This window comes from Austrofundulus limnaeus, unplaced genomic scaffold (genome assembly GCF_001266775.1).
Source record: "Austrofundulus limnaeus strain Quisiro unplaced genomic scaffold, Austrofundulus_limnaeus-1.0 Scaffold17, whole genome shotgun sequence".
Lineage (NCBI taxonomy): Eukaryota > Metazoa > Chordata > Actinopteri > Cyprinodontiformes > Rivulidae > Austrofundulus > Austrofundulus limnaeus.
Window position 1 is genome coordinate 1246356 of NW_013952419.1, and position 13776 is coordinate 1260131.

General features: G+C 38.3%; 1 protein-coding gene across 1 annotated transcript in view; it reads left to right on the top strand.

Moving 5' to 3' along the window:
* Positions 1–13543, top strand: part of ltn1 (listerin E3 ubiquitin protein ligase 1) — a 16154-nt gene extending 2611 nt beyond the window's left edge. Inside the window, exons 8-32 of the mRNA XM_014003219.1 lie at positions 254–444; positions 1773–1920; positions 2016–2273; positions 2433–2744; positions 2981–3190; positions 3277–3318; positions 3400–3589; positions 3696–3935; positions 4019–4172; positions 4260–4410; positions 4505–4706; positions 4822–4978; positions 5246–5359; positions 5470–5597; positions 5690–5825; positions 6792–6936; positions 7311–7524; positions 8370–8607; positions 8699–8773; positions 8852–9038; positions 9858–10023; positions 10116–10336; positions 11749–11943; positions 12487–12654; positions 12750–13543. Of these exons, the coding sequence (XP_013858673.1) occupies positions 254–444; positions 1773–1920; positions 2016–2273; positions 2433–2744; positions 2981–3190; positions 3277–3318; positions 3400–3589; positions 3696–3935; positions 4019–4172; positions 4260–4410; positions 4505–4706; positions 4822–4978; positions 5246–5359; positions 5470–5597; positions 5690–5825; positions 6792–6936; positions 7311–7524; positions 8370–8607; positions 8699–8773; positions 8852–9038; positions 9858–10023; positions 10116–10336; positions 11749–11943; positions 12487–12654; positions 12750–12812 (4305 nt within the window). The 3' untranslated portion in view covers positions 12813–13543. The remainder of the gene's footprint in view (positions 1–253; positions 445–1772; positions 1921–2015; positions 2274–2432; positions 2745–2980; positions 3191–3276; positions 3319–3399; positions 3590–3695; positions 3936–4018; positions 4173–4259; positions 4411–4504; positions 4707–4821; positions 4979–5245; positions 5360–5469; positions 5598–5689; positions 5826–6791; positions 6937–7310; positions 7525–8369; positions 8608–8698; positions 8774–8851; positions 9039–9857; positions 10024–10115; positions 10337–11748; positions 11944–12486; positions 12655–12749) is intronic.
* Positions 13544–13776: the final 233 nt, after the last annotated feature.

Here is a 13776-nt window from a genome sequence, read left to right on the forward strand (position 1 = left end):
GCAACTCCTTTGTGTTTGGAAGCGGGGGGTGGGGGTGGGGGGAGGACCAGGGAGGATGATTCAACCACTCAACCACTAGATGTCGCTGAAAACAATAAATCCTACACACTGCCTTTAATGTTGATGATTTGGTATTACAGTAAAGTTAATACTTACAGCAAAATATTAATAATAAAAAATAATTTTCATTTAAGTTGCGTCTCATTTTTGTGATAATTTATAAACTGTTTGTATTTTTCTATTAATGTTTTAGGATTGCTGGACACACGTAAATGCCAAAAAAGGCTTCCTTCCTAAACTTTGGGTGTTATTAAAAGAGGGAGGTAAAGGCATGGCTAAAGCGCTCCACCCAAATCTAATGCCGCTTCTTAGCAAACTGCCCCAGGAAGTCACTGATCCGAGCCTGGATTTCTACACCACTTTCTTCACTGCATTCATGCAGGGGTAAGTTGTTTTCACGTGTACCTTTTGCTTGTGATGTGGAAGTCGGTGGGTGAATATGTTAGTGTGATGTTATAAGTAATTAGATGATCAACACAATTTTATACAATACATTTATATTTTAATGTAGAATATTTAAATACAGAATGAAAATTTTCATCTTAAATAACAGAAACAATGATCTTCAGACAGACCAAAATTTTATTGGATTTGTATTGTTTTGTTGTATGCAATGTGTTTTGTTTCGTTTTTTTAATGAAATGAATAAATACAATTTCAAATTTGAAATTGAAAAAAACCTGACTTGACCATGACTTTGTTATAATAATTACACAAATAAAATCTTATTGTGACTTCAGAAGAGTCAAACATTTTGTAAAGTCTTCCTTGACTCCTCCCAAACATTTTTAACAAGGTTGAGATCTAAACTCGCTGATGGTTATATTTGTAAAAAAAAGCAAAAAGCTGTCCCACGGTACCTGGCACCTAGGCCTCAGCCTGATCAATTGAAGCAACCCCAAATGATATCTTGGTGCTAAAAGTAGACACTTCTATAAATGCATTGTCCGACTCCGGCAGTGCGTCAATGTTTTCAGGTGCGCTTCAGTCACTTTTGTTAATGCTTAGARCCCACATACATATCATTTGAAATTAATCTAAATGTTTAATTAGTTTTGATGTCTGAATCAGTACAGAGTCGTTCAAGTAAAAATAGGAAAATCAGCTGTAATATAACTGAAAATTTTTTATCAAAATTTCTACCTAAAGTCTTTTGAATCAGCTTCTAGGTATGATTTTTCTGTTCTCTTACAAACTGTATGTCTTTGTTTTTYCTACGTCTGACCGTCTGAGGTTTTAAAAACCCTAGTGTTTTGAGCCTCTTATCTTGAATACTTTGTGCTTTGAGTGTGCAAAGCTCTTGCTTTTAACACAATTTATGCCATTGCAATTCTTACATTTCATCAGATTATACCATATATCAAAGCAATTCTCCTACTATAGTTTTTAAATAAATTTTTCTCACTTTAAGACAGTGATTTGCTGTTTTCTTCTAGTGTATTCAGGAGTTAATTTTAATTTGTGAATAAGAGTGACATCTCCTGTACCATTTTGTATCCCACAACATGAATGTTTTAAGAAAAGAACACATTCACTGCACCGTTTGAGGTTGAGAAACTTGCGTAAAGCTGAATCAGAAAAAAACATTTCAACTCTTTTAAAAGGAAACTAAAGTTAAATCCAATTTGTGAATTTTTGAATAAACATTTGATATATGTTATATCTTGTTAAACAGTCTTAGTGGACTAATTCTTGTCTTGTGTGTTTGTCAGTTTGTCCAGTGAGCGTGCTGCGACAAGTCCATCAGAAAGTGCAGTGATAGTGACCTCTCTTGTCGAGTGCTTGAGGTTCTGCATACTTCAAAATACAGAAGAAGAACATTCACAGGAAAAAATCAGGGTCATGCTCGTGTCACAGCAGGTGGGATCACAAAGTCCCGTGTAATCTGCATTTTTTATTTCAAATTTACAAAAATTCAAATGGTTTACATGTTGTTTTGTTTTAATTTTTTGCAGCTTCTGCCTTTATTAGAAAAGGCTYTCAGAAACCAGTCCCTTCAGAATGGGCCTCTTTTCCTTTTGGTCACCGAAATGCTCATTTCCTGGGAGAAAAGGGCAGGTTTACAGAGTGACGGCGAGGAAGATTCCAAGAAGGAAGTCTTTCAAAAACTCGTGGCCGACTTCTGGGAGGGCGTTTGTCATTTGTGTGTGCGTTTCGTTGACAACGAGGAAGCAGATCCACAGGCTTTGGAGGGTGTAGCCATTTTGCTGCAGGTGAGTTTAGTATAACAGCCTCCYTTTCTCAGACATCCTATCCCTCACTGAAATATTAGTTTTGACCATAAATAAATAGCTAATCAATATGGCTGTCAGAGTAATTTATTCCCTTAAATGTTTTGAATGGAAATGAGAATTTCTCTTATGTCTGTCCAGGTGATGCGTTATCCTGAGAGGGTAAGCAAAAAACACCTCCAGAAGAAGAAATCTGTCAGGGTTTGTTTGTCTAAGCAAGAAGAGGAGGAAAAAACCGGCGTTCAGGGGGATGGTGCCGAAAAGTTTGCGCAGACGGCGTCAGAGCTTGTGAATGAAAAAGCTTTCGGGTCCCTACAGACTCAACATTTTGAAGAGGCTGTGTGCCAGCTGGCACAGCTGTGCCTGGTGCATGTGAATGAGAAAAACTCAGAGAAACATCTTGTTTTCCTCTCACTTCTCCTGCAGTCCTTCCACACACACAGGGTCTTCAGTGTAAGTCATAAATACACTATTTTTCTCTTTTTAACTTTGCTAACTTTCTTTTGGATTTCTAAAAAGCTATGTTATTTCAAAGATTGGTGGAACACGCTACAGGATATAATTTTAGCAAAAAAAAAAAACACAAGAAGTTGTAGGTTTTCTTTATTTATTTTAAAGCTAAAAACACAAAAAATGATTTTCTTTTCATCTGTAGTARTTTTTACTTTTCTAATATACAATTGTCTTAGGCTTTAATTGAGTTTGAGGAGAAAATACCAGACGGTGATAAATGGAGGGATGAGAGGAATCCAGCAGTGCAGTTCCTGCTGAAGCGAGTGGTTGTGTGGCTGGCTGAGGTGGCACGCAGCAACACCGAGCACCTGGTGGAGATGGTTTTTAGTTCACTGTCCTGCTGCAACCAGGAGGAGACCACGCAAATCCTCAACCACATCACCACGGTAAAGTRATCCCTCATTTGTTGTCGGATCTAGTTACAGAATTGGAGCGTTTTCTTTGCTGACGTGTTTGTTGCTCTTCTCTCTAGATGGGTTTGCCATGGGGAATTATCCTGCAAATTATCCAGAGGGTAAAAAAAGTAATTCATTTGTCTACTTAAACGTTTACACTTTTCAAAATGTCCTTAATTTTCTGCTATGTATTTTGTTAGGCGTGTAAAGATGCCGAGACTCGTGCGAGCTGCACTGATTGGCTGAAAGGCGCAGTTCTGGGGGAGCAGCTCTTGGGACTGACAGAGGAGCTCTGCAAGGTGGGGAGCAGTTCTCACGCTTCCACYTCCTCTACAAGCAGCCACAGCTGGACACTTATCAGCCTCGTCCTCTCTCAGAACCACAACAACGGTAAACAAACGCATTCAGCAGCAAATAAATTAGCTGAAAGCTCCTTTTTGCTGGACTCTAATCGCGTTACATGTGAGGCTATGATTGATTTGTTTTACATGTGCAGAGTCTTTGATCGGGGAGGTATACATGGAGAAGATATTAGAGAAGCTTCACACCACTCTGTCCGAGACCAAGAGCTTGTCCGACGCGGGCAACATGGAGCCCCTCATCTCCTTCATATGCGACGTCGCTTCWTCGTTCTTCTCCTCTGTGCAAGACTGTCTTCTGCTGCTCTCAGCTGAGGAGCTGCTGCTCACCGTTTTCCAGCTCACTGCCCAAGATCAAAGACAAACTCACCTATCTAGTAGGTGCTCACACAGTGCAGARGTAAACAATTCAAATGTGACATGAATAGCTAATTTGTGTTTTTTTTATTTTATTTGAAAGAATCACTGTTGGATAAGCTGAAGAAGGTGTGTGTTGCTGGGGTCCAATCTCTGATGCAACATTGCGAATGCGAGGTGACAGAGGGGGGTTTCCTGCACAGTGCAGCAGTTTGGGTGGCGAAGCAAGTACTGACAGTTTATCTGGATATTAAAAGGTAACTACTTTGTTTGAATCAAGGAAAATTCATGTTGCAGTAGCTCTAAATATGTTTTCTTAGTGTTATAACGTTTTTTTTTTTTAGTTTGCAGGTTTTAGTTACGGCTGTGCAAAGCTTAGTGGAAACAATCGCCTCTGCAGGAGATCAGGCCTCCCCCATCCTGAACCACTTCTTTAATCTTTTGACACCCAGCCAGACGGAATGGACACAAATCAGACAGGCCCTGCCTTCTCAGGTCAGCAAGCCAACACTTGATTCTGGACTAACTAAACCTAAGCTGTGGTTGTACAGAAAAGATTCACATTCATGCATTTATTTATTTTTTTAAGTGGATCAAAGCTCCTTTACTGGCTAACCGTCACAGGGGAGTTTATGAAAATCCCACTCAGGATGCTTGGAAGTTTAGAGAGTCAACCAGGCTGCCAGCCCACCTTTGTGTTTGTGCCTTGTTGGGAATGGTGGTCCAGACTGCTTCACAGGATCAAAAGGAGACACAGTGTCCTTCACCTCTACCAAACCTTACAAACACAGGTTCATAAACCAATGATTTTTGAACCTTTTCCACTTCATTTTWAAGTTATTTTTAAAAGTGTGTTTTTGTTTTGCTCTCAGTATGTGATATTGAATGCATGTTTTTATTTGCCAGTTTCAGAGCTGCTATATGCTCTGCAGTGGTGTAAGGAGTTTAAGTACAGCCCCACAGTGGTGTCTGCATATTACAACCTGTTGGTTGAATGGGGCCTGTCTGATGGACACCATAGTCAGGTTCCAATGAAATCCCTCCTGGAGACCCTGTACTCGAGGTAAGATTCACTCATTAATCCCTGACTAAAGAACAAATGAATTTATCAATAGATGGAGTTGGTGTAGGGAAACCATCATGAAAGCAGCTCATGTAAAAATTCTGCCTAAATAGCTTTTTATTCATTTGCGTTTTTCAAGTGGGATTACAAAATGATGTATCAAAAGGCATAAAATGATAAATATATTGGCTATTTTCTAAATAAATATTTCCAAAGATGCCTCAGGCTTTTATTTATGTGTCAGATGTTCTTCTCTTCTTCTTTRAGGTCTGTAATGGATGGAGGTCTGTGGTCTCTGACTCTGGAAAACTACATCAACACAAACAGCTTGGCAATCACTCACAGTGCAGCTCTGAGGAGACTTTATGGCAGTTCTGACAGGTCACTGATTTATTAGAGAATATGATTTAAATTCTTGAGATTGAACATTCAGAGGTGTTAAGTGGCAAATCGTTTATATGTTTTATATAACAAAATAAATGTTTGATTAGTTTGTTCCCAGTGACTCAAAGCAAGCTGAGCACGGTCCAGGTGCTCTGCCCAGTAATGACAAAGGAAGACAGGGAAATGCTCGTCGACTTGGCTACTGCTGGTTTAATCAACTGGCAAGAGAATGAAGGTAACATTCTACTAAACACATGTAATTCACAAATCCATATATACATTTGGGAAAGAGTTAAGCAAGCAATAATCCTGTATTGTGTTTTCCAGATGTATATGGGTGTCTGGCAGTGCTACTGTGCTGTTTAAATGCCAACACAGAAGTGGAGAATGAGGTTGTGCAGGCTATCCTGGCAACTGTGATGGAATGGAGGAACAGCAGGGAGGATTGGTTTCTCTTTAGCTGGTAAAGTAAAAACACTAGAAAACTGTTGTTTTTTTGCAGCATAAATGTTGATAAGCTTAATTTTACAAGCATATTCTTAGCTTGTGAAATTAAGCATTAAAGTGCCTCTGACATCAATTTTTTGTAATAAACATGAATGCATTTTTGGGAAGATAACATTGATAACATGTTGCAAAACAAGTTTCACATCGCTGAGATGAACGGTTGTTGAGATATTTATATGTGAAGAAACAGGAAGTGATGTCAAAGGGGAATGTCTGCATGTAAACAGAGCGTTGTTACAACACAGACTGTAGAAAAGAATCTGATGTTTCTTTAGATTATTTTTAGTTTCTATCAAAGAGAGATTAAGAAGAGTTAAAGATTAAATAATTTTGTTTTAATATTAATAAGTTCCCCTTTGATGTCACTTCCTGTTTCACTTTGAGCCAAATTCAGAAGAAAATAGGCCAGTAATGTGACAAAATGGGTAAAATAATCTCTGGATTGACAATTTTCTTAAGTATAAAGATGCTTTCTTTGACTTTTTGTATTTGAAGGATAGGAATGTCACAGGCTATTTAAGGCTCTGTCACACTAGACAACTTATGCCAACTTATGAAACATTTTTACGTCTAAATTGCTAATAAAAGTTATATATTTGATCAGTTTGTTAGAATTACATGATGTACACACTGAAAAGAAGCTCCCTGTAGATTTTTTTAAATTCTATCTTCAACGTGCATGTCTTTAAAATGTTCATAATTTGGCATAAGTTGTCTAGTATGACAGGGCCTTTAGAAAAAAAAAAAGCAAGCAAGGATTTGAGCTATTTTGGAAAAGGAAAAATTCAGAAATATTAAACATTTTCTAAACTCTATGCCTTGAAGAATTAAGTTTCCTTTGACTGAAAAAAAGAGTGAMCTGCACTGTGTAACATTATTTTTCCCTGCCTGTAACTCATTTAGCCAAATTTCTGTGTTTTAGTGATCTAGCTGGAGCTACATCTGAACAGCTGAACCTTAATGTGGAAATGATGCGATTCTCGTCTTGGCTGGTGACTSATTGTCCATCAGTTCTTGGAGGAAACCAGTGGGACTTCTTGCTCTGCTCCATGTTGGCCTGGCTGGAGGTGYGACATGCAATATCTCATATAAATGCTACCCCACACAGCAGACAGGTGTGGGCCAGATCTGGTCTCATACCGGCATGATAAGTGGTTTGTCAACTGGATGTGAGCCAGSTRGGGTTATGATGGCACTGTTTTTAAGATAGCATGTCACAACTGGTCCAGTTATGGTTTGGTTTATGTGATGCTGGACCATGCTTGGACCACCAAAGAGTTGTCATTCTTCGTGGTATCTGAGCTGAGTGTCAGTGCTTTGTGTGGACCAGAACTCGGCCAGACAAATTTCCTTACTTTTTGCACAAAGTATATGTATTTCGCCACGTGTTTCTTTGAAACATGTCTTCACTTTACTTGTTTTGATTTATTTGTAAACTCAGACTGCCAGTGAGAGTGTGAGCAGTTTGTGGAACCCCTGGGTGCAGCTGTTTGTGTGTGAGAACTCGACACTGATCGTAAAACTGAACCAATTCTTCACGTCGTCGTCGTCTGATGTGCTGGAGAAGTTGCCATCGGAACTGGCCAGTGAATGGAGAGATTTCTTTGTAGAGGGCATCTACAACCTGCTGTTACCTCTGCCTGTAAAAATTACTGGTATGTGTTGAGTTCATTTTGCAAGAATATTTTACTTAAAACTAAACTTAAAGACTTGAGAATTAGCATTTCCTTTGAAAATGCAGTATAAATGCTTAAAATATGAAGTTTTTTCCTGAATAGCTTAAAAAAGGCTGAAACTAGACTACAAATAAGTTATTAAAAATGCAGCTGAAGTACTTGAAATTAGCATAAAGAAAAAGAGCACACTTGCTGAATTAAGCAAGACATTAAAAATATGATTAAAAATTATTAAAAATACAAAAAAATAAAAATAGCAGAAAGAAGCTGAAAAAAGCACAAAAAGCTTAAATTAGCTGAAAAAAAGATAAAAAAGTCAAAATAGCAGAAAGAAGCTGAAAAAAGCACAAAAAAGTTGAATTTAGCAGAAGAAAAACAGAAAATGTCAGGATAATGGCTAAAATTAACTAAATATAAGCCAAAAGAAGCTGAAATTAGTACAAAAGAGTTGGGGAAAAAGCCAACCAGAACAAAAGGTAAATAGTAKAGTAAAGATTTATGAACATTTTCAAGGATTTTAAGGATGTTGAAAACACCTAAATTGATTTTCAATGTGGAAAAAAAAGTCAGAAAAAGCTAAATATCTCAAAAAGTATAAATTGCTGAAGTACCAAAATTCATAGCCAGACTGTCCTGAAAAAGCTGAATGTTTTGATGTATAAATATTTGAAATGGCACAAAAATTGTAGAACGAGGTACGGTTTATGTATCATGTGATCTTTTACATGTAAATGAAAAGTAAATTTGATGTAAATGTAATTTTGATGCTGTACTCACTGTCCTGATTTTATACATCAGTTCTTCTGTTTGTTGTCTAAATTCAGAGGCCTTCCTTGAACCAGARGACCCCGTGTTCCCCCTGTCTGTGCTGCAGTCAGTCGGTTTGGCTCTGACATATGTACCGGTGCAGCAACTGACCCAAAACTCTTTGCCGCCACGGTTCATAGCAGACCAAAAGACAAACCTGCCAGAGCCTCTGCAGACGCTTCTCAACACGCTGTGCCCTCTGCTGCTGTTCAAGGCCAGGCCTCTGCAGATAACTATGCACCACATGTTGGAAAAGTAAGAATTTTATGTGAGAAAAGTTGTCCACTTCACTAAAATCACTGAATATTACTGATAAATAAAACACACATCATTGTTGCCTTTGCAGGACGATGCCTCAACTGCCTGAGTGTGATGGAGACGGAGACAACAAGTCTGATGATGACAAAGATGAGCCGTGTCTGTAAGTCAGCTGAGGGTGGGAATCTTGTCATTTTGATGACTTTGCAAATGTAATGCTTTTGTTAATGTTTTATGTCAGTTCTCCTCCAGCTTCGCTCATGGCCATCCTGTCGACCTGCGAGGAGCTGTGTGAAAATATCCTGGCTGGAGTCCAAGTGGGAGAGTTTGCAGTGGTCCAGCCACTCAGTGTGGAGTACTCGTGCATTCTGGGATACCTGCTGGCATGGAAGCTGCTCCTCACATTTTTCAAATCATCCCCTTCTCATGTAAGTGAAGGTCACATGTTCTTAAACACTTGACAGTTATTTGATTTTAGTTTATCTGTGTGTGGGTTTCTTGTAAAAACAYTAGGCTTGGGTGAAATGACAGTATTTTGGTGTACTGTGGTATTAAACATGTTTATATAGAAAAATTATGACAGTATTAATCACGTGAGGTGATGCCAAATTCCCTGAAAATTTCCACAAGGCTGCTGTGAAAACTGGGACATTCTAAGCTCATTCAGAAAAACTGTTGTGCCTCTTAACTTTCAAGCAAGATAAAGAAAAAGAAAATAACAGAGACTTTACTTGCAGAACCTAAAAAMGTGGGCCTTTGTAATGCTGACTGACAGCTGGATTCTTTTCGGATTTAAACTTATTCAGATTTATTAGTATTGTTTTCGAGAACGCGAGCTGCTTACTGCAGATGAGGAAATTACTATAAATTTTATCAGCACAAAGACTGGCTAAAAGTATGCAGCMGTGCAGATCCAACCACAGTAAGAGTCACATTATTTTGTAATCTAAAACCCATAAAAGACAAACGTCAATGTATTTTGATCTGTTCAACAGAGCAAGAGCTATTCTGTGACTTCTCTCCTGCTGCTCTGACATCGACACCTCATAGCAGCAGATTTTTTTTCTCCATGCCTTTCTGGCTCTAGAATGTCAAGATATATTCATGTAAATGCTCAGTTTCTCTGTTAAATACTCAACACATATGCTGCAGTATGAACATGATCAATACCAGCCTACCCTAAAGAATAGAAATGTTGATTTTGAGGCACTGTGACAGTGCTGATTGCTCTTCTTTTTTATATCTAGCTGCGTGCCCATTACGCTCAGTATCTTAAGAGAAGCGGCTCTCTGAACAAGCTGCTCCTCCATCTCTTTAAACTGATGCCCGAGAACCCGGTTTACCCGGGACAGGAGTCGGAGACAAAAGAGACCAAAACTTTCTTTACAGAAACCCTGATCCTGACAGTCGAGGGTAAGTAAAAAGCACAAACATACGATTTCTGTCATTTTAAAATTTATGTAAGCTGACATTTTTTTCCCCTGCTGTTTTTCTTTTTAACGCAGAGAATAACAGTGTTAAATGGGAGCTCCCTCACCTGGCGTGCAGCGTATACTACAGCACTGTGCAGGACCTACCTGCCATGGTGCGGRTGTGGTGGAACAGCCAGGAGAAGAGAGTGAGCTCCGCTGTGGAGAAGTTCACCAGTAAATACGTCAGTCCTGTCCTCTCAGCCCAGGAGATRTCCTCCGTCCACAGCAGCACTCAGATGTTTGACAGCATGACTGTAAGTTAGCAGATACCACACAGCCTTCACTCATTTGTGTTTAAACTCAAATTAGTTCCCACTGTGAAATGGTAATTTTCCAYAGTTCAGGCATTTAAATGTCAAAATTAATGAAAGCAGGCAAATCCATCACGCAGTAATGGAAAACAGCATATTGAGCTGTCTGCCAAGCTGTGCTTTTAGAGTTGTTTGATGGAAACACATTGTGTGAGACTATTTTTTATTGTTTTGTGTTGAAGTCCAAATGTTCAGTTTTCCTGCACAGTCTGTCATGACCGTTTTTTCTTTTCTTTTATTCTCTAAACACACACCGACCACTTCATTAAGTACACACTGCTAGGACAGGGTCCTACCAAGTTTTGCTTTTTCTGTTTCTTTGTGCTAATTTCACAGCTACCTTTTTAAAGTTGATTCAGCAAAAATCTTCCAATGTTAAGCATTTACACTGCATTTTTTTGCAGGTACTGCTAATTCTCTGGTTATTCAAGTCATCAGCAAGTTGTTAGAAACATTCCTCTGAGATTTTGATTCATATTGACATAATAGCATCGTGCTATTGCTGCAGATTTGTCAGCTGCACATCCATGATGTCAATCTCTTCCCACCACATTCCAAAGGTGCTAATTTGTGATCTGGTGACTGAAAATCACTGGAGTTCAGGGCATCGAGACTCATCAGTCAGTGTATTTTATTTATTTATTGTTTGTTTGTTTTCCACTCTTTTATCGTTCAATTTTGGTGAGTCTGTYTGAAGTGTAGCTCCAGTTTCCTGTGTTTAGCTGACAGGAGTGTCACCCGGTGTGCTGCTGTAGCCCATCTGCTTCAAGGTTGGACATGTTGTGTTCAGAGCTGGCAGTCTGCAGACTTTATTTGTAATGAGTGATTATTTAAGCTGCTGGTGCTTTCTGCCATCTTGAACCAGTCTGCCCATTCTCCTCAGACCACTGACACCAGCAAAGCTATTTTGTCCACACAAATGACACTCACTAGACATTTCCTCTTTTTTTTTGGACCTCTTTAAGCCCTAGAGATGGTTGTGTGTAGAAAAATCAGCAAAGGCAGTGTGTTGTTGCTGTCATGTGATTGGTTGAATAATTTGTTGGGTGAACAAGCGATTGAACAACCTGCTTAATAAAGTGGCCGGTGAGTGTTTATCTTGTGCTTTAAACTGGATATTTTGAAGTTGTTGAAAACTTGTTGAATTGTTTTTAATCCAGTCTGTGCGGGGTAAAAAAAAACAGACAGTAGAAGTAAGAACACATTTTAATGTAAGCAACAGCTGCCTCACATTTGGAGTTTAATGATGCAGCAACAGTAGATGCTATTAAATAAACGAATGAACTCTCATTTCACTGTAGAGCAGTTGCCTGGTTATCTGACTAAAATCTGTTCAATTTACATTCTGGTTCCAGGTGAAGGCTCGCTCAGCAGCACGAGAGGTGATTGCCACCTACTCTGTGGATGACATCTACATTGAGTTGGTGATTCAGCTGCCCCAGAATTACCCTCTGGGCTCCATCTCTGTGGAGAGTGGGCGGCGAGTGGGCGTAGCCGTACAGCAGTGGAGGAACTGGATGCTGCAGCTGAGCACCTACCTGACACATCAGGTATAAACATAAACAGCAGCTCTGATTACAATAAATCTGTTCAGTTTCGAAACACATTTCATTTCTGAGTGATGATCTTATTGTATGAATGCTTATGAAGCATTCACGTTACTGAYATCAATTTTCTTCTAAACATTGTTRGGTACTTCATTTAGCTGATATCAGCTTTTTTTAGCTTTGACTTTTCTGCTACCCTTCTGCTAATTTAAACATTTTTGTCCTTGTAGCTTCTTTCTGCTGTTTTAAGCATTTCATGCTTCTTTCATCTGCTAATTTCAGCTGTTTTTAGCTACTTTTTTTAAACTAATTTGAGCTTTTTTTCCAGCTAGGTTTACCTTTTTGTGATAATATCAGCATCTTACTGCTAAATCCAGCAAACATGCTCCTTCTGTTTCTTTACTAATTTCAGCTCTTTTTAAAGCTTTTTTAGGCTTTTTTAGCTATTCAGCAAAAARCTTTCAACATTAAGCATTTACACTGTGTTTTCTCAGGAAATGCAAATCCTTMAGTTTACGTTGATGTTATTTATGTGTTTGTGGTCAGAACGGCAGTATAATGGAGGGTTTGGCTCTGTGGAAGAACAACGTTGATAAGCGATTCGAAGGAATAGAGGACTGTATGATCTGCTTCTCMGTTATTCACGGCTCCAACTATTCTCTGCCGAAAAAGGCTTGTCGCACCTGCAAGAAGAAGTTCCACTCAGCCTGTTTGGTAAACRTTTATGAGCTTGTTTGACATTAACAGAAAATTTGAAAAAACAACTATTTAAATGGAAACTTTGAATATTTTCTTTCTTTCTTCTACAGTACAAGTGGTTCACTTCCAGCAACAAGTCCACCTGTCCACTCTGCAGAGAAACGTTCTTTTAATAGGTGATGCGTCAGCCTCGGCTGAAAGAAGACGGCTCCTAAAATAAACCCGGACTGAATCTGTTATGATTACACAAGAAAGATGATCAAGAAACTCTTCAAGACTCCAGTATAATTTGTTTGATCACTGAATTGAAAGACACATTTGCTTCAAAAGCCTTGTGAAAAACTGAAGTACAGAAAAGCATAGCTCTTGTTATATTTTTGCAGCTTTTCTGCCTCTTCTCAGATGTGTGGGTTGGTTGTGAAAATCCCAATGGTTTGTACATATAGCAGTGCTTTACTGGATTGGATATACCCAGTTATCAGCAGCCCCTGCTGGTTTTTATCTTTCTTTTCATAGACCTAATTCTCCTCTTTTTTATGGTCTTTTGGGACCTATATGTATTCAGAAAAAGCTGATTTGACAAGTTGGGTAATTAAAGCTGTTCTTCCGCTTCAGTTCCAGAAAAACTATGTTTGAAATGGTAAAATTTACAAAAACATAAAACAAAAACTAATGTTTGAATTATTGTAATTCCTACAACTGCTTACATAAATTATTCCTAATATTTAGGAGTGTAAAGGGATTTGATTTCTTTCCTGATTTGTGACACAAATTACTCTTATCAGTAGATAATTATTTTTTTAATATGAAATTTCAAAATCTCAAAAATATCTGCCTGTTTCAACCTGTGCCTGACTACAGCTGTAAATCATGTTGGAAAATCAATAAAATACAACTCAATGAATATCAACACAAAAAAGCCTTTGATTCAACACAGAGTAGGCTATAGCAAAATTTACACAGGGAAAAAAAATACGTCATGCAGGGCAGATCAGTGGATTTATACAAAAATTCATAGAAGTAAAACTAATATCTCAAACCTATCTTAGGTTTCAAGTCAAAACTAGTCTTTCTTTTCCAATTATCTGTTTTATATCAAAAACCTGAAGGTTTTTCTAACAAAACATTACAAACAAA